General features: G+C 42.4%; 1 protein-coding gene across 2 annotated transcripts in view; it reads right to left on the minus strand.

Annotated features, from left to right (window-relative positions):
- ARMC2 (armadillo repeat containing 2) overlaps positions 1 to 20,822 on the minus strand; it is a 109,753-nt gene that overhangs the window by 58,023 nt on the left and 30,908 nt on the right. For both annotated transcript variants that reach the window (XM_004753463.3, XM_013056669.2), the window contains 3 exons: positions 9,918 to 9,994; positions 5,071 to 5,169; positions 1,613 to 1,788 (listed from right to left, as the gene is read on the minus strand). In XM_004753463.3, the coding sequence (XP_004753520.1) occupies positions 1,613 to 1,788; positions 5,071 to 5,169; positions 9,918 to 9,994 (352 nt within the window). The remainder of the gene's footprint in view (positions 1 to 1,612; positions 1,789 to 5,070; positions 5,170 to 9,917; positions 9,995 to 20,822) is intronic.

Below are 20,822 nucleotides of genomic sequence, written 5' to 3' on the forward strand. Positions count from 1 at the left end.
GTGTAGCCTGCTCAAAATCACCCCTGATTCTGCAAGGCAGTCAACGCCACACAGAGAGCTTTATCTAATCAAACTGAGTTCAGGATGGGATCACTGCTTGGGAGATGACCTAGCCTTTTACCCTAAAATAGTTAAATAGTATCATATATCTAATTAATTTGAATGGCACCTTTAATAGCCAAAATTATATTCTCTCGGGAAAGCACTGATGAATTCATGACATTTTCCTTCTCTGTCTCATTTATCTATTTTTTGGCTTGGTAGGGAGCAAAATGTCTGGGATCCAGATGAAAAACCAAAAATAATGGATTGCTCAGCAGCTAAGAGCTTCGGTCTCCCCAGGGTAGCTATGCTGGTAGAAACTTCCAGCCTCTCACAGGGGCTCTCCTAGGGGGCCTAGGGGGCACCCCAAATCCAGGGCCAGAGAGGAAATGGGGCAAGCATGCAGATACCTTTTCACCTTTACCCGTCAGCTTTTTAATTCTTTTTTAAGTATTATTTAAATTCCAGTTAGTTAACCTAAGTCTACCTACAGCTTTTAACTTCAGCAATCTCTGTGGCTTCTGCTCTTTTTTGTTTCATTAAAGCTAACCGATCAGTTACCCCCAGTGAGGGGATCAAAATACATCTCAAATCACCATTTCAAAGAAGTATTGCTTTCTGAGTCATATATCATATCACAGTGTTTTAGAAGAGGGTGAACAGTTTGTGATGACAGCTCAGTAAAGGTGTAGCTTCTCCCCCCAAATTACATGGAGTATGTAGTCAGGATATTTTGCTTTCATGAAAGACATCAAAATAAGGAACACTGGGCATTCTTACTGAGTTCTTAGTAAGTATGCCAACACTTACCTTCCCTGTGTACTTTTGGATTTTAAATTATATGAATTATGGGTGTTAACATAATAGCTTTTACTTTTATGAAACCAAGTAAACAAAGCTTCATTCATTTGTTTTAGCGGCTCTTTTAGAAGGTTCTCTAATAACTCTGTCTTATCTTTTGTTTCCAACCGCTTATGGCTGTGACAACAAAGTGTTCCCCTCAAACAATGGTATCATTTTGTCCGAGACAGAGCTTATCCAAACTTTTATTTGGTGTCTGGCTTTTTCTTCTAACACGTCCCGGGAGCCTTCTGTTACCGCCTTCCCATGACCACAAGCAGCTGCTTCTCTGTTTCACACTGGTTCATAAGGCACCTGGCCAGTGTGCCCACGGTCCAGGGTATCCTCGGTTATTTATTAAATCATGGAGCAGAATCAAGGACCCAGCAGAAACTGTAGGGCAGAAACCACAAGCTTGGGTTCCCTGATACCGATCTCCAGTCAAGTTACTTGAGAAACTGTTTTGAATGTGTTTGCCTATTGTCACCTTTTTTTTTTTTTTAAACCTACCCACAGTCCAAATATAAGAGCTTATTTGAACATTTTCCACGATCTCAGCCTCAGACAGTGTTCCTAGTCAAATTCGGAGATGGCAATTTATTACCCTGATTTTTTTCAAGATTCTAAATGAACACAATACATTTCTGATCTCTGTAAGACTTACAAATAAAGCATTAGATAGAACTTTTATGTGCTATAGTCTACTAGACCAGAGGAAAGAAAAACTTACTGCTAGAATAATTTTTGCAAGTTTAAGGCTGAGCAAGTCTGAACCAATATCAACTAGTTTATACAGGGTCTTCAGGAGAACACTTCTTCTCTTAAATTTATTTCCAAGCATGTTTCCTTCCTCTAAAGCGTGATGAAGTTGTGTGCAAGCAGCACAAATCGTTTCAATGTTTTCTTCTGTCAGAGCAAAGAGAGTAAAGCGGCACTTACTAATTAAGGTCAAGTCTTCAAGTGTGTCAAACACAGTGTAAGTAAAACCCCCTAATTCTTTCCCCAAACATCTTCAAATTCCTGAACTGTTTTTTCCCTTCTCTTGCAGTTTCCATCTACCTGTTTGTTTTTTTTCCATCTACCTCCTACATGTTGACTTATTTACTCATCAGTCGGCTTATCTAGAACACACAGTCTTTCAAAAGTGTGTTAAAGAATAGAACTGTACCGATCCCAGGTGACTTGCTTTACTCCCCAAACACCCTCTACCTCATGGTGTTCCCTTCAGTCTCGGGGAAGCACACCACAGTGTCTCCACCTCCAGCCCTCTGGGGCATAGTTCCATTGGCCCAGAATGTTCTCCTCTCCTTCATTCCTACTGACTTGGGTCCATCAAGGCTTTGTTTACATTCTGGCTCCTCCAGAAAAGATGTACCTTTCCACATTCCATGAACATTACTTCGTACTGTGTTTTTCCTTACGTATCTATGGATGCCGTGTTCCATGTCCAGTGCCCTCGCCCAGATGTCACGCTAAGTGAGGAGGAATCTTGTCTTTGTATCTTTGTATCACCAGAACATGGTTCAGTGAGAATACTGTACTGACAACCTATAACATAGTTTAATAAATACTTGTTTTCTAATGTATCTGGTGACAAAAACAATGATCCATATTTTTCTGTGAGAACAACGCTCATTATCTAGGAAAAGAGGGCTCCAAGGGGACAGAAATCTCACCAGTGTCACCTCAGCCACTATTACTTGCAGGTGGTTATTACAAGAGAGAAGGATAAGAAGACTGTAGTTGGGAAATGGGAGAATCCTAGAACATTTTATTTTACGGTGAGAATTCTGAGGACAGCCGTCTTTGAATGGGGTATCCATCCCAGTAGGCATATGAAGAAGAAAACAAGCACACAAAGCGGAACCTGAGGGGAAATCTAAGAATCCAAGTCTGAGATATTCAGTTGAAAAATATTATCTGATAGATCCCATCACAAAACTTAAAATTAGGAAACCAATCTTAAATAAATACCATAATGTGCTCTTAAAAGCCCACATAGAGGAAGTGTGCGCCTGAAGAAGGAAATGACTCAGGCCATTTTTAGCTCTTTTCAACAATAACATCTAAGAAAAAATGTTAAACCTCAATAGCTTGGTAACCTTCAATGGCTTTCGGTTATGCACTTAAATAAATGAATTTTTGGGAAATGACTTAGACTCACTTTAAATAAAAGGAAAAACCTGAGTTCTATTGTAAGAACACTTTTGTTTTGTTGTTTTATTCTTCTGTTCCTGGCAGTTTCTTCACAAACCCCAAGTTCAGGCCGTGGGCCACTCTCTGGCCATGGGGAGATCTCAAGGCATTTTTCTAACACTTCCCTCTGCAAACTCTTCAGCCTGGTGGGTTTAATGAGGAATAGCTGCCTTAGTTTAAAAGAAACTAAAAAAGGAAGTTTCATGGGTCAGATTTTAAACTGTTGATCAAATTAACTCTTTATGTCAGTCGGCTTGTTGTAAAGGCTATAGAGCCTTGAAAGACAACTTGAACTTAAGAGCTTTCAAGATTCTCAGGGGGCTAAAGCTAGTAGGTAAAAGTTGGAGAAGTCATAGAAAGCAATGTAGCCACAAAGTCGTGGCTCCCTATAAGATACTTATTAATTACAAAGAGGAAAATAGTAACTTTAGAGTGGAAAAACCTGGACACCACCTTCCCCAAGTGATGGAAATTCCCACCCCCAGTAAGAGACCAGATGAGCATCACGAGCCTACCGCTAGGACGCACTGAGAAGGACACAGCACCACGCCTGCCGCGTACCTGCCCCGAATGCCTCATCCCGGCCTAAGTGTGAGAAAACACCAGGCCAAACTCCTTTGTGGGGGCAGTATATAAAAGAACTGGCCTGTATTCCTCAACTGTGTCAAGATCATGAAAAGAGGACAAATAATTTGAACTTGTGATCCAGGGTTTTCTTTTTATATAAAAGGAATTATAAGGATAACTGGCAAAACTCAATAAGATTTGTGTAGTAAGGTATGGTAGTATCCAGATATGTGACAGAATGTCCTTGTGTCTTGAAATATATGTTAGAGTACTAGGGGTATGGGACATCACTTGGCAATTTGTTCTTAAATGGTTTTCTTTAAAAGGAAAAAAAAAAACGATGTTAATGTATGGAGTGTGTGTGTGTGTGTGTGTGTGTGTGTGTGCGCGCGCGCGCGTGTGTGTGTGGTGGGGGCTACAGAGAAAATGAGAGCAAGAGGAAGAGAGAGAGGAAGTAATGAAGCAAATGTGGTAAAAGATTAATATTTGGGGAATCTGAGGGAAGGGCATACAGGGTTTCTTTGTACTACCCTTGACACTTTCCTCTAAGTCTGAAATTATGTCAAAATAAAAAGGAAAACAAGAAAGAAAGAGCCTCAAAAGCTCAAGTAAACCCAGTCCTGCCACCATTCACTGTTCATAAGTTGATGGGAGAGAAGCCATGCTTCAGGGCCCCCAATCCTCTGAGAAGGGAGATTCATCCACATTCCAGATCCCAAACTCTGGTTCCCTTTTCTCTGCTGGTGTCCTCAGAGCTCTCTTAAAGTCCTTCAGACTGAAGACTTCCTCTGGCCCAGGCCTCCGTGTTGCAGGCCTTCCTCCGCTAGCATGTTCTTCTTTTGAACCTTTGTTCAGACTGACTGCTCTCCTCACTAGTTTTTGCACACGTCTCCTAAAATAAAGGGCCCCAAGTGAAGCTGAGGGTGGAAATCAGGAACTCCAGAAGGAGAAAAGTCATCCACTGGGGTCTTGAGCTGTGGTAACCTTAGGAGAGTAGGACACATGCATGTAGATCTAGAAAACCATGGGCACACCGCCCAAGCATGCCAGTCCATGAGACTTAGTCAAAGTTTCAGGGGCCTGAACTCTGTTTTAATCTTTCACTTTCATGTATTAACTGCCACGCCAGAGAGCTCAAACCAACATTTTCTTGGGCGGACAGAAGGTGATAGTTAATATGTATTCCATGGGGAGTTTTAGAAGCAGGCTCTCCTCCTGAATTTTAAGCGTAATTTTTACTCACTAAACATCTTGTTTACCTGTATTTCTTATGTACATTAGTGGGTGAATATAGAGATAACTTCGTTTGTTTCTGAACACGTTTGCAGAAATGGTAGTCAAAGTATACTAAAAATATCAGGGCAATGGGGAATATAGAAATAAGCACAGATATTCTCAATTTAAAACAAAAACTTTTTGTGTTACCCTTTTCTAATTGGTGCAAAATTGGTGCGATCCTGGTATTCCAAAAGACTTCATCTACTTCTATTTCTGTCTCCTTTTCTTGCACATCAGCTTTTGAGGCTGCAAAAGAAATCCGGACCAGGAGAAAGCAATGAACAAGGAGGTACACCAGGAGTACCTCAAGTCTTTGTTACTCATCACCAAAATTAATCAGCTCTGGAATTAAATTATACCTTGCCCCCCAAGCCCAGCTAATTCCAATTAGAACCACTGTCTTTTCATCAAATCACCCCCCATCAAAATCAGGTAAGGTCATGTAAAGAAATCAGAACTTGAAACTCTCGTTAGGACACTGCATGATGTCTTAAGCTTTGTAAGTGTTGGAATTTTTGTCATAAGGCAAATGATTGTTTTTGTTTTTTTAAGTAGGCTCTATACCCAATGCGGGCCATGAACCCACGACCCCAAGATCAAGGGTCGCATGCTCCACTGACTGAGCCAGCCAGGTGCCCCCATAAGGCAAAGAGTTGGAGTTATTTTTTATTTAAGCTTACTACTCTGTAACGTGGAATGAATAGGAAACTATAGATATGTAAAGAATAAGGATTCTGAAAACATTCAATGAAAACTTTTCTCAAAGGAAGGCCTGCAGAGAGGCTTTCTTTCCTATAGGAAATGAAATGGACACATGACTTCAAGGCCATTGTCATCAGCGCCAAGTGAATTTGTGAATCTCAGTCCGAATCGCAACCTTGGTATAGATGCCTTGGTTGCCCGGGGGTCTGGCTTCTTACCCTTTCTGAGCCTCATCAGTGAAACAGAGATGAAAATCTTTGCCTGTGGGGCTCCGAGAATTAAAAGACATGATATAGGTAAAGCTCAGTTCCCAGCGTCTGGCTTCTTGTAACAATAAATGTGAATTTCATTTTCCTGATTAAAAAACAACAGGCCACCGCTGTCTGACGTTCATCCGGCGGCACGATACCACTGAATCAATGAGATTAGATGCTGCCCTGGAACGTCGTAGGTCCTAGAAGAGGAATGGTTGCCACTGGCTGGGCGCCGTAAGAGGCCACGTGCCTCTACTTAAGTTTTATAGCATAATGAGGAGGTCCTCAAATTGTCTCCATTTTCCAGATGAAGAAAGTGGGGTTCAGGGGCATTAAGCTACCTGCCCAAGGTCATACAGAGCCATAGCCCTTGCTCTTGACCTCTATGCTACTCCACCCCACAGCAAAATCAGTAAACTGAGAGGCGACTTTGGAAGGCAGTGTCAATCGTATTAGAAACTTCAAGTCACGATTACATTTCACACAGGAAATACCCCACTATCTAAAGCACAGACTGTGTAGCCGGAGAGTCCCTCCTACCCCCACCCCAGTGCGGACTCTCAGGAGCAGCTAAAGACACATTCCTCAGTTTCCCTTCTCCCTCCTGTTCCCTTTCTCCCTCCCCATAAGACCCTCTCATGGTGCCCAGTCTATACTGGTTCAGAGTCTGTACCTGCTCAGAGTGGACCTGGTACCAATCAATCAAATGCCCACCATGGGTGCCTAGATCCCAAAATGTCCCCCAAAGAGTTAGAAATAATAGAGAAAATCAGGGTTTCATAGAAAGAGGGGAAGAGAGTGAGAACAATGAAAAGGCATATGGCCTACATATTTTTAGGTTATTTTAACTCGGGGCGGGGGTCGGGGTGGAAACCAGCTGACTAGGGAGGCTCATTAAGAGTTCTAGAGTCCGGGGCGCCTGGGTGGCTCAGTGGGTTAAGCCGCTGCCTTTGGCTCAGGTCATGATCTCAGGGTCCTGGGATCGAGTCCCGCATCGGGCTCTCTGCTTGGCAGGGAGCCTGCTTCCTCCTCTCTCTCTCTCTGCCTGCCCCTCTGCCTACTTGTGATCTCTCTCTGTCAAATAAATAAATAAAATCTTAAAAAAAAAAAAAAAGAGTTCTAGAGTCCTAAAAAAAAAAGAGAGAGAGTTCTAGAGTCCTAAGTTCTAAGGTTCTGGAGTCACTGTGTGGGTTTGAATCCTCACTCTGCTGGTTGACTGTGGGCAAGTTGCATCACTTTCCCTCTATAAAATGGGGTAACGAAGGTCATCTCCGAGTACTGGGATTATGGGTCATTTATTTTGTGCGCTCCACATTTTCCAAAACCTCTCATTCATTTGTGCTACTCTTGAGAAGGAAAAAAAACATACAATACGTATTAAACTTCCCAAGCATACGGTGATGATATCACCCAGGAGAAGCAGGAAAGCTATGCGATTTATCCATCCCCTCCAGTGCATGGGCCCCCCTCTAACCCTGCACACTAGAAAATTCCACCCCCCAGAACCAAGGGACAGTGAGTCCAGGTTTGCCTTTTCTCAAACCTCCCTGGCACCAAAAGGGGTCCAGGCACACTAGGCGTGAGGAGCCCTTGAGCAGAAAAAGTAGCCAGAGGGTATCAACAAAGCTGTAATTCAGTAGGTGTGCTGTCTGTAGTTTTAATAGCAGTTTCCCATCATTTGTCTAACCCATAAGGAAGAATTCATGAAATGCATGGGTGCCTTGTCTTTAGGACAATGTCAATCCATATCAGTACAGGTTCACAATCCCTTAGCCAAAGCCTTTGGACCAGATGTGGCTAGGGAATCCAAAAATTTTGGATTTTAATGAGGCAATAGGGTGCACATGCTGTGTGACACACACAGCAGGTAACACACACAGCACCCTGAGTAGGGTCTTCTGGGGCGGCACCCTGTGGCAGGGTTCATGCAAATTCACACGAATGAAACAAAGATGACTCTTGGCTTCCCATCAGCTAGGCTCAAGCATTGCCAATACATGAGTCCGAAAAACACTTCAGCTTTCCAAGCCTTCCCAAGCTTCAGTTTGGGGATTTCAGAACTGCAGATAATGGATGGAAGACCATCATCTCAATCTTTTGGGTCATTACTTTTATGAGTCTACCCTAACTTTGATAAATTATAGGTATGGACTCAAAAAGTAAACCTGAATATTCAAGCAACCCTAACCCATGGCTAGTCATAGTCCCAGGTACATGACCAAGTCTAGAACATGTGAATACGGTCAGCATATATCAAGGTAAGTGAAAAGCCAGAAGATAGTAAGTCAGATAAATAACTTAATCACCAAATATTTACAGCACACTTAAAATTTACTAGAAATACAGACTCCAAGTCCAATAAGTTCAAATCAGCATTTTTACCTTCTAAGCAGTATGCACTTTAATAGAACAGCTCTATGAGGAACAATGATTATCAATCTGTTTCTTAAGGCAAACAAAATCAATAATGCGCTCACCCCGGGAAAAGTGAAATTACAGGGGTGAGCCAGAAATCATAGAGCACTTATTTAACCTTGGCAAAGGAAAGGCCCTTACAGGCCCTTCTGAATGGTTCTAAGATTGTTCCTTCTCAGAGCAGAAGTCAGCTAGACACTGTGGCGTAAGGGTTCCCTTTCAACCCTCCGCCAAGAACTGCATGGCAAGTGGTTGTGTCCAGCCATGACCTTTCCACGCCTCCACCCACTCAGGCACCCCCTCCAACGCTGCTTTCTGCAGAAATCCCATTTTATATAACTAAACCACTCTCCACTCCAGCAACTGGAGCATGGAATCCTGTGATTACTCCTGAAAATCTACAAAAACTAAATAAAGTTTGCCTCAGTCTTGGGCAACAACCTAATATTTTAGAAAGCACTTTCATCTAGGTTCACAGTTTGCTAAATATAAAAATTATGATTCAACAGGAAATTGGGTAAGTCAAGCAGAAATTTCAGCATGTTTTTGACGATTTTGCTGTCTCAGTGGTTATAGTTTTTAACCACAGCTTTGAGTTCTGGACACAAAAACTTGACACAATGTTTATTGGCTGATGTTTTTAGCAAGTGCATGTAAAATCCTTAGCAACAATGCTGATGCGGAAATTAGTCTAAGATTTTCCTGAGTGTTACAGAAACTCCTATTGGCCACAGAAGTCATTTTAGTGATAAGAAATTAGTTTTGAAAGTAATAAAACATTTTTTCAATCTGATTTTAGTCTGGTTTTATAGAATGTCATGTCTGTAAAAAAAAAAAAAAAGTGTGAAAAACTAACAAACACCTGTGTGTCCACAAATAGTTTGGTCAAATACTAATGGTATTTTTATCCTCCCCTTTATTTCAAAGAAATAAACCTTACAGATACAGTTGCCTCCCCCATCCACTTCTCCTCCTCCCTCTCCTTCCAAGGATTACCACCATTCTAAATCAGGTGGTTATTTTTATCATGTTGGATTTTACATGTCACCACATAGATCTGTATCCATAAACAACATATGTCACTGTTTTTGCAACTTAACATTTTCACGTAATATTGTTTGTACTCATTTCAGTTGATATTATAAGCGTGACTGCTATATTACATTGCATGAATACTTGTTGCCTCATTTCTAGCCTGTGACTAATATTGTTATATATATTTTTTCTCAAACAGATTAAAGACCTCACAGGCTGTCTTCACACAATTAATATACCTTCACTGAAGTGAGCAATGATTTTGAACTTCCAGTTAACTCAAGAATTATGTTAATGTCAACTTTTGCAACTTTCTGAATGCTTTTACAAAATCGTTTCATGCTCACTAAGACCATGATCTATAAATGTCTGAGGCCCCAGAGCTGGATAATGGTAAGAATTTTAAGACTGTTGTAAAAACAATAAAAATTTCTAAAAATAAATGTTGATGCGTGGCCAAGTTGGAAGAAGTGACTGGAGTTTTCAAACAGTGAGTCAACATGAGACATCTTGGGTGCAAATGTTTTTCTTACAAGTGGAGATGCTGAAGGTGAAGTTCTGGGGCCTCGCAGTGTATGTGCACCTCACCTGCTCTGGTTTCCAGTCGGCTCAGGTCTGAGCTGTTGAAACAAGATGAGGCTCTTGAACGCCTCTTCCCCTGGTCCCTAGGAGGAAGAGGAATGCAACAATGCTCAGCATAAAAACCAGAGCATTTCTCTTTCTGCGAGTAGCATCAGCTATTGGCAGATTGGGAAGAAAGCACAGAGGATTACTTAGAAGATGGAGTTTCACACTCTACAGTCCTTTAATCAAGGTCTGATTTCCAGCTTAGATTTATCTATCAAAAAACAAGACAGAGGGGTGCCTGGGTGGCTCAGTGGGTTAAGCTTCTTCCTTCGGCTTTGGTCCTGATCTCAGGGTCCTAGGATCGAGCCCCGCATCGGGCTCTCTTCTCAGCAGGGAGCCTGCTTCCTCCTCTCTCTCTTCCTGCCTCTCTGCCTACTTGTGATTTCTGTCTGTCAAATAAATAAAATATTTAAAAAAAAAAAAAAAGACAGAGCAGCTTCATAGTATTAAATACAGTTACTAGAAACAACAACAACGAACAAATCCCAAATTTACTTCGTAAATCCAAAAAAAAAAAAAAAAAGAAAAGAAAAAAAACCCAAACAAACTGATGAAGGATATATACCACAAGAGGTCACTGTTACAATAAGAAAGAACTCAGGTCTGCCGGACCCACAAAAGACTAGCATTTAAGAGCTGGAAGGGACCCTTTCTCTCTGTCTCCCTGTGCACAAGGAAGTTGTTCCCAAATTGGTTGGATGTGCCCCAAGTCACAAACCAGCGTCAGATCTGGAGCCCCGATCTCACGATTTCCAACTCACAGCTCTTTCTACTTTGTCACAGAGTGCCCTGTTTCCACTTTTAAAAATGCGTTCAGTTAATATTCTTTGAAAAATTCCTTATTTTTCCAAATAATTGAAATGTGAAAAATTGAAGGTAAATTCACGCAGCCTCCAGATGACAAATACTTTGTGTTCCAAATAAAAGAGTAGCGGTTGGCCAATAGTAGGATTATATTGCCAGGTTGGTTTGGATTTTTGTTTTGTTTTGTTTTTAAGGTTTTATTTAATGTAGAGACTGCCCAAGAAGGATACAACTTTCCTATAACTACAGCTGACACTTAAAAGTACTTACATTTAAATACCTATACACTTGGGACGCCTGGGTGGCTCAGTTGGTTAAACAGCTGCCTTCAGCTCAGGTCATGATCCCAGGGTCCTGGGATCAAGTCCCACTTCAGGCTCCTTGCTTGGCAGGGAGCCTGCTTCTCCCCCTGCAGGGGAGGCAGGGGAGGCAGGGGAGGCAGGGGGAGAAGCAGGCTCCCACGTGCGCTTTCTCTCTTAACAAATAAATAAATAAATAAAATCTTTTTAAAAAATAAATAAATAAATACCTATACACAATTCCAAAGTAAAAAACACTGAGTGCAAGTTTTACAACAAATTTTTGTCATCAAATAAAAGATTTGCTCTAACAAAATCATAAAGAATGCATATACATGGGGCCAGGGTCACTCACAAACACCCACATGTGTGGCCCCCACACTTGCGCCAATGCAGTAAGAGCCTGGGGATAGACCTAGTGCTGTGTCTTGGCCCTTGGCTTGTACTGCTGCCCAAGGACTAGCTTCTTCAAACACCATTTTTTCCCATAAACATGCCCCCTTTTTAAACACTTGATTTAACACTTCATATCATTTAGTAGAGAAAAGATCAAGTTAATCTTTCCCAAAATGTGCACTTATTTCATACTATGAAACAATTGCCTTATTTTTACACAATGTAAAAACATAGATCTGGTACCAAGGGGTCCCAGGCCAATCAAAGGAAGAGTATGTGGATGGGATCTAGTGCATCAATGCTCTCAGAGTTGAGATTCAAATGGAACAGATCTAATCTACCCCATGAGAAGGTAAAATACCAAGTTTGACAGGATGTGAAGCCAAGGAAGTTCTTGCACTTCTCACTCCTAGATATAATAAGAAAGTCAGAACAATAGAGGCAAGGCCTTCTTTTCATTATTGTCCTAAATAACTACTGAACACCAGCAAGCTAGTTTTCAACTCATGGCTTTCCAAAGTCACTGGGCCACTCTTTCAGAGTCAGGGATGTTGATGAGGTTGCCTCCCTATTTAACACATTGTGTATCCCAATTATGGAAAGGGGTAAAAAAAAAAAAAAAAAAAAAAGGAAGAAAGGAAGAAAGACGAAGGGTCCTTCTTAGTATATACCAAAGCTCAGCAGTGCTGGGTCCTGCTGGTTCTCAAGAAGAGCACAGGATTGGGATCTACAAACACTCGCTATGATCATCTTCGTACAGTTGTTGAACTTGTAAGCTCTGAACCCAAACTACCGGGTCCTGGGCCAACATTTATCAGCTGGGTAGATTTGGGCAACTTACTTAAGCTTTTGGCCTTGGTCTTCTTATGTTGACATGAGGGCAATGCCTCTCCTTAGTACAGTGACTGGTACCTCTGAAAAAGTTCATAGTCAATATTGGTTTTCTCTTTTGTTCTGAATCAACAAGAACCTGTCTGAATAGTCCAGGGCTGGATGCTGTTGTGATAAAGAATGTACAAAGCATTGACCTGAAGGAGTCTAAAAGCTACTTTGAGGAGCTCAGCAACTTTTTAAAATGGAAAGTTCCAAGGAAGTCTCTAATCAAGGGCTAGATTGTGAAAGCCAGCAGGTTACAGGAACTAGAGGGATGCTGAGAAGGAAGTGATGAGTGAGAGGGAGAAACAGGCCATAGAGCAGGTCTTAAAAGAGTAAAGCGGGACCAGCAAGTGAAAGCACAACCCTCAGGAGGGGAGGATCACGAGTGAAGGCAAAGAGGAATGTGAGCAGCCTGAGACTCGGGGCAGGGGATAACTTCACAGGGCCAGCAAGGTAGGAATAGGAGATTTCTGCTGAGACACGTGGGAACTGTTGCCCGCAACTCAGGGGAGGCGATGGCCCCATCAGATGGGCAATGAGGAGCTGTCATAGGTTCTAAAACAGGAGATAGTGGGCTCTGGAGTTGTGACAAGAGAATTTAGGAGACTTGGAAGCACGTAGCAAGAACTAATTCTTGGGGGGTTGCCAATAGGACTAGAGATAAAGTTGAAGAGATCTTGCAAATGAGCAGTTGACAGGACTAGTGGTTGATTTCAGGCAGAAGAAAGAGCAGAAGGTAGGTCTGGAGGAACAGGAGAGCGGGGTTGCCATCAACAGAAATGGGAAGGTTAGGGAGTAGAACAGTTTGAGGAGTGAAGCACGTGCGATGTCTCCCATATTGAGTTTCGGATGAAAAATGGAGGATCGGCAAAGGAGCTGTGGAAATCAGGGAAAGAGCACTGTTAGAGGTCCAAGTGGTACACAGGGGCTGGAGTCATCAGGTTTGTGGCTGAAAAGACCAGAATCTCTGGTCCAAGCCTTGTTAGATGTTCATGTAAAGGATAGAAAAGGGGAAAAGAAGTCCAAAGGAAGAGGAGAAATAAAATATATTCTCACAGAGCCCAAGCATGCTGGGAAGGCAAGCATGATTAACAGGTCAAACACTGCTAAGAACACCGAGGAAGAACTACCGCCTGACCAGAGTAAGCCCCACAAGGGTGTTTGGGAAGCAGGACAGCTGAAGTCCCACAGCCAGAGTGAGGTGGGGAGAGAGGCATCAAGAAAAGAAAATCCCCTCAGCCAAAGAAGAGAACAGATGCACTTACAGTTAATGGAAATCTGTTCTCCCAAGAACCTTCTCAGTTCTCTGTACTAATTGAAGCCACAGGAAACAAAGATTTATCCTCCTTCTTCTCAATAATTCTCCACATACTTAAAAACATGGTGTTCACCACTTAACGTCCTCTCCTAGGGTTTAAATCCCATGGTTTTATTAGCTACGTTATCAGCTAATTATGATCGCATATATTAGCTGTGTGACTTCATGCCTGTTTTTCACCTAAGCTTTGGTTTCCTCACTTACATCTGAGGGAGTGGTAAATTCTAGTAACCCACTCTATACGGTTGTTGTGAGGATCAAACGATAAAATGTGGAATTGAATTGCTAGCAGAATTCCAGGTGCCTAGTAAGTACTCAGTAAGGGTTTATCATTGCCAGTGTCATCACTGATGTCACTGACAAACTTCTACTCCTCCTCCTAGGATGTGGTTTCAGATCTCTTTGTCAGCCTGTTCAGTCACTCTGAGCGAGTATCACTCTGTCTGGATCCCTTTTAAAGTCTGGAACCCAGCACCAAGCTAAAGATACGGCTGAGGAATAGTGAAGAGAGATTCTGAATAACGCAGCCTAAGAATAGGTTAGTGGTTTTGGTGGTCACATCACAACATTAGTCAATTCTTGTTTTTTCTTTCATATGCAACTAAGGCAGATTTCTCCCATCCATAGTGGACTCATTAAATTTCACAGTGTTCTATTTGGCAAAGGGTTCCTGTCTATCAGACATGTCTAGATCTGGATTCAGTCATCCAATATAATTCTTCTTCCCAGCTTCCTGTTCCAAATTGTCAGACCATAATTAATTTTTGTGCAATGATTTTTGATGTCCAACAATAAAATAATTCTAGAAATTATTCTTTAAAGCTCTTTTGTGAACTTCTTCTTAGAGGCAGAATAACACCATTTAATTAGTTAGGGTATCTTCATCTACAAATAACAACAACAAAAAATTCTAACAGACTTAACCAGTAAATGAAATGTATTGGCTCATATAACCTAAAAGTCGAACACTAGGCTGGATTTTAGGTATAGTGTGATCAGGGCGTTGGCTCCATCCTTCTGCAGTTCTCTCAGTTCTGCCCTTCCTTCAGTGCAGGTGGGATCACTGAAGACGGCAAGATGGCTATGGCATTCCCAGGTCCCTGATCTATTGCCAACATGTTTCAGAGCAAAAGCAACGTCTTCTCTTCCCAATTACTTATAGGAGTCCCACATTTCACTGAATAACCAGAACCAAGCTCTCTAGCCAAGGCAATGCCATACACAGACTGACTGAGTCACTAGTGCTCATCCACCACTCAGTCCTTTAGGCAACGTCTAATTCTGGACCATATATACACGGAAGAAATAAAGTATATTTCTTTTAAAACATTCAAAAACTCAGATTTTGCTATTTAGACAGTTTTTCCAATTATAATGATTAAGTCAGAGGTCAGCAAACTTTTTCTTAAAAAGCCAGACAATATATGTTTTATACTTCACAGGCCGGATGGCAAAATGGAGGCTACCACGTAGGTACTTCTGTAACCATTTAAATGTTATGACTTGGGGCACCTGGGTGGCTCAGTCGTTAAGTGTCTACCTTCAGGGTCCTGAGATCGAGCCCCGCATGGAGCTTCCTGCTCAGTAGGAAGCCTTCCTGTCCCTCTCCCACTGCCCCTGCTTGTGTTCCCTCTCTCACTGTGTCTCTCTCTGTCAAATAAATAAATAAAACCTTTAAAAAGAAATAAATGTAATGACTTAAAAATGTATAAATCGTTCTTGGCACAAGGGCTGTAAAATGAAACAAGGCAGGTGGCCAGCCAGATGTGGCTCGCCGGCCTGACTTTGTTGACTCCTGCTTTAAAGCAGTAACTAGAAAGACATTAAGAAGGATTTGGAATTAAGGGGGAAAAAAAGCAATAAATTTATTTCCATTTGGAAAAAAATTTCATGTATGAAAACGGGAAAGGAAGTCTTTTTTTTTTTTTTAAGATTTTATTTGTTTGTCAGAGAGAGCGAGCGAGAGCGAGCACAGGCAGACAGAGTGGAAGGCAGAGTCAGACGGAGAAGCAGGCTCCCTGTGGAGCAAGGAGCCCGGATATGGGACTCAATCCCATATGGGACTCGAGCATGACCTGAGCCGAAGGCAGCTGCTTAACCAATTGAGCCACCCAGGCGTCCCGGGAAAGGAAATCTTAAAGGTATATTTAAAAATTTTAAAGCACATTTAAATTTTAAATGGATTCGTTATTGTAAGCATAGGATAAAAAGAAAAATTTAGCAGATTTGAGCCAAACTTTCCCTTTCTCTAAGAAAAAGACACTTCATTTTTAGAATTAGACTCAAGTTGAATAGATTCAAGTCAGGAAGTAAATATTGAGGGCTTTGCAGCCGTACAGTCTCTAGAGCAATTCAGCTCCACTGGTAGGGTGCACACAGCCACAGACAACAGCTGAATGAACACGTCTGTCTTCCAATAAAACTTTATTAACAAAAAAAGGTACTAGGCTGGATTTGGCCCATGGGTTTTAGGCTGCTTACCCCTCCCCACTTCGTCGCCTCTTAAGATTCTTTGCGGGTGAATTGAGAAGGCCACACCAAGGAATGGTGCTGGGGTGGGGGGAAGGGGAGGTCCCTTCATCATGTCTTTGTGGCCCGAAGCACCAGATACATAGTTTCTAGACATATTAAGAACATTGGCATTCTGTCTTAATAACAAGTGTTAAAAAATAGAATTCTACTTAAACAGTTACATATAAGCCCAGTGAAATGAAAGAATATGACTTCAAAATAAGGCTCATAAGGTCAAAATTTTAAGTCCTCCAAGGTATCTATAGCATTGGGTTGCAGCCCAAGATTTTAAAATTCCATAGTTAAAAATTACACCTATAGCCTTAGTATCTTTTTCAGTTGTCATGAGGTGGTTATTCTTCAACTCTACTTGCAGAGACCTGATTCGACATGACTTTGTAGCTAACCATGTTTGCTTCACTTAGTTAAGCTCCAGTTCCCTTGGCTTCCAGTACAAGCCGATGGGTTCATGCTTCCCTTAACCTTCACAGCCCCACAGCCTCAAGGCACTTGGTGTGAAAAGCCCCGGAACTTGCCACTGCTGCTGTCTTCCTCATGGGGAGAGTGGCTGAGACTGCCCTCTTCCCCAGCGCGTTAGTGTGGACGCGGGCCCGCACCTCTGCTTCTCTCCCTACCCTCCCAATGGGGCGCTCACACACTCACCATCTTCCACCAGAACAGCTGCAAACTCTGCTTCCCAAGCGGCTCCTCTGGCCCGGGCTCTCCCCTCCCCTGGCCCTTCACTCCGCTACCAGACTCAGTCTCCCCCTGGAAACTTCCCAGTGGCTCCCTGCAGCCTCCAGCCTCAGGACCCAGGCTCCGGCCACACCAGCCCATCTGACTTTCTGTCAAACAGCCACCACCAAGTCAGATCAGATACCCCTCGACCTCTGCAGCTCCTTCAGCAAAGAACACCATGTCCCACCCTGTTGAAAATCGCCTCGGGAGGCATCTCAAACCCATGGACCTCAGGAAACCTCCCCTGATCTTCAGGTCAGAATGAGGTGCTCTCCCACTGAAACTCCCAGGGCACGCGCTTTCATTCGCCAGCTTCAGAGTTAATCACAGAACAATGCTTTCCCAACTTTCCTGTGCGTTCATATCACCTGGCTGTCTTATAAAAAAGCAGATTCAATCCCCTAGGTCCAGGATGGGGCCTGAGATTCTGCATTTGTAGCAAGCTCCCACATGATGGGTGTCGCAGCTGTTCTAGAGGCCACCACACCTAAGCAGCAAGCCGGCTGGGAGGCAGCTGCGGTGAAAGCGCCTCATGGGAGGGATCCATTTCTCTGTCTCCCACTCCCTGAGCCCTCATAGGGCTCTGCTTGCTTCCCAAGAAATGCTTGTTAAATGGAAACGGCCGAACAAGGTGGGATTCTGCAAAACCATTCTGGCCAGTGCTTCTCTTTTCTGAACGGAAAATGGTTTCTCAGCCACATTACCCTTAATTGTTTCAAATAATAATGACTTCATTTTTTTTTTTAAAAATTATGTATTTATTAATTTTTAAGGCCAGACAATATAAGAAAGTACAAAGAAGATATTTTTTTAAAAAAATCATCCAGGATCCCACCACCCAGAAATAAATACTAATATATGGTAAACATCATTCCAGATATATTTTGCACATATTCAGATGAAAAGAGAAAAGAAAAGAACAGAGGAGTGATTTGGAGGGAGGGCAGGCAAAGGATACATAAAAACAGAATCATACCATACATGTCACTGTAATTTTAAAGTATTAAGTATAAATTTTACTTGAATTTGACAGAGAAACAGAAATTGAGATGAAACTGAAGGAATTGTAGAACTTCAGATGAATGGGTCTTCCCAAGAGATATTAGTTTCTAAAAGATCTCTCTGAAGTTAAGAAAAAAAAAAATAATGAAAAACATTAGAATGCTGAAATATTCTTTTTAAAATTTATATTTCAATTTCAGACTGTAGCTACCGACAAATCTATTCCCTCTTATCAAGTGAACTAATTGCACTGCCTCCCAAGTACCAGTCTGGGTTATTTATATTACTATTACATCATTAAGGTTTCTGTTCCATAACCATCATTTTCAGAGTTTTAGTTCACTATGAAAATAAGGTCGATATTCACCAGGAATGCCTCCTCATTTCTGAATTTTGACACATCATTTTGATGAAAAAGAGTTTTCTAGGGTCGCCTGGATGGTGGCACAGTCAGTTAAGCATCTGACTCTTGGTTTTGGCTCAGGTCTTGGTCTCAGGTTCAAGAGATGAGCTTCCAGTGGGCTCTACGCTCGGCACAGAGTCAGTCTCCTTCTCTGCTTCTCCCCCTCCTCTCTTTCTCTTTCTCTCAAATACATACATACAATCTTTTTTTTTTAAAAATTTTTTTCTAGAAAGTGCATGTATGATATAGTTCCCAAGTTCAATCACATTTGGAAACATCTATCTGTTGCCTTTTTACTGAGCAACACCATGGCTGGCAATGCAATCTTGGATTACTCTTCTTAGGACTTCAGAGTCCTTTCTCCACTGGCTTCTGACCCCGAGAAGTGCTCTAATAAAGCCAGAGGCAGCCTGCCGTTTTCTCCTTTGATGTGACTTGCTTATTCAGCCTGGTTGGCCATAGGATACCTTCTTCCATGCATCCACTCCATCAACAGTTACTAATTGAGGGTGTACCGTCCCAGGTAGTGTTCTCCTGCTGAACATGGCTGTGAGTACTTGGTGTGGAGCATTCCGTGTAAAATTTAGTTGATATGTCCACTGAGCGTCAGATTCAAACTGCTATTTCAGAAACTTGTCTCTTCCATTGTCAGTTGGTTCTTGTGAATATCAAATGAGTTAACACATGTAAATTGCTTGGAAGAGTGCGTGGCAGGGAGTTGTTGAAAGTGAGCTCGTACTAGGACGGGCTGTGGGGCAAGGAGGAAGACCGCGAGACTACAAGTGCCACCACGCCTCCGGTATCTATCCCAGTTGCTTTAATCATGTTCCCATCTCCGCATCTATTTCTTTTTTGTCGGATTGCTTCCAGCCTGTACACCACGTCTCATTGCATTTTCAACTGTGTTTATTCTCACTTTATTTCTAATACGACTTTCCTCTCCATGTTTATACATTTTTCTTTCACTTCTTGAGAACTGCACACATATTTTTCATCTCTTTAGGGGGCTTAGAATCTCGAATTTGAATTCTTATAACCCAAAGAAGAGCTCCTTTTTCCTTTTTTCTTAAAAAAATTTTTTGACACTATGGGGACGCCTGGGTGGCTCAGTTGGTTAAGCAGCTGCCTTCGGCTCAGGTCATGATCCCAGCGTCCTGGGATCGAGTCCCACATCAGGCTCCTTGCTCCACAGGGAGTCTGCTTCTCCCTCTGACTCTGCCTTCCACTCTGTCTGCCTGTGCTCGCTCTCGCTCGCTCTCGCTCGCTCTCTCTCTGACAAATAAATAAATAAAATCTTTAAAAAAAAATTTTGACACTATGGAAAATTGTTTTAATTCTTGTTTTAGAGGGCAATTCCTTTTGTGATCCATTTTCTTCATCTGTCTTTTGTTATGTGTTTTATTTATCTGTGCTCGAGTTCTATGTTAACTCTTGTCCTATTTATTTATCTTTAAAACCGAGCCATTTATTTGCTGGAGAATAAACAGGAGCCACAGAGGGGGAGAATCAGGTGTTCTACAGCTTCAACTTGAGTCAGCTTCCTTGAACATCCATTCACCAAGTCTGTCATTTTTCTTGACCTGAAGCATGTGGCCGCTGGGTCTGTGTGTGGCGTACTACTGTGACTCATAGGAAAAATCTGTTCCGTGATAGGCTCCTAGAGTTCTAACCTAGCAAACTCCCTCCCCTGCCAACACACGCACGCAGGCACACACGCAGGTACGCATGCAGGCACCAGCTGGCCTCCAGGAAATGAGGAGATCATCACTCTCAGCTCCACCCCCCTACCCTTCCACCATCTAGATCCTGAATGAGGTCTAAACAGGGGCATCTCCACATTTCCCGTGGCTGGCCCACACCCTCAAGTCTCTTTTCTTGAATTAAAGACTACTGGCGTCCACCTGTCTGAACTGAGAGACTCACTCTTAGTGAAATCTGTCTCTTGCTCTAGATCTGAGGAGGTCAGTGTGTGCTCTCAAATGACCCCTTGTTTTCATCTATACTTCGTAGAGTCCAGCAGGTTAACAAAACACCTGCTTGCACTATTTCAAATGACAAAAACCTAATCTGAAATACTACATGCTGTCCCTGTCAAAATAAGGAAAGGAAGGAAAGAAGAGGGAGAAAGAAAGAAAACAAGGAACATAGTGGTTCACAAAACAGAGCAGTCTGTGATGTGGACATGGTGGCCTCAGGTACTGCTGGATCTAGGGGTATCTATGGATCGTCCTTGAACTTGGTCACTATCTCCATTTCTTTAGCTCTGTTTATATCACATCCCCCCTCAAAATCACCCTCTACAAGGCAATGAAATAGCTACTGTTGGCTCTAAGACCACATCATCTTTACAGCTTATGAACTTAAAAGAGCACTTTCCTCAAAGGCTTTGGCAAAAGGCCCAGAGAGGAATTCAGCTGGCCTGTTTTGGATCATGTGCCCACCTCTGAACCAACTGCTGTGGTTGGTGGATTGGAGAACTCGGAAGGCCAGTCTGGGGCCACATAATTACCCGGGGCCCC

The sequence above is a fragment of the Mustela putorius genome, unplaced genomic scaffold, assembly GCF_011764305.1.
Source record: "Mustela putorius furo isolate JIRA1106 unplaced genomic scaffold, ASM1176430v1.1 tig00000450_pilon_pilon_pilon, whole genome shotgun sequence".
In the NCBI taxonomy this organism is placed as follows: Eukaryota; Metazoa; Chordata; class Mammalia; order Carnivora; family Mustelidae; genus Mustela; species Mustela putorius.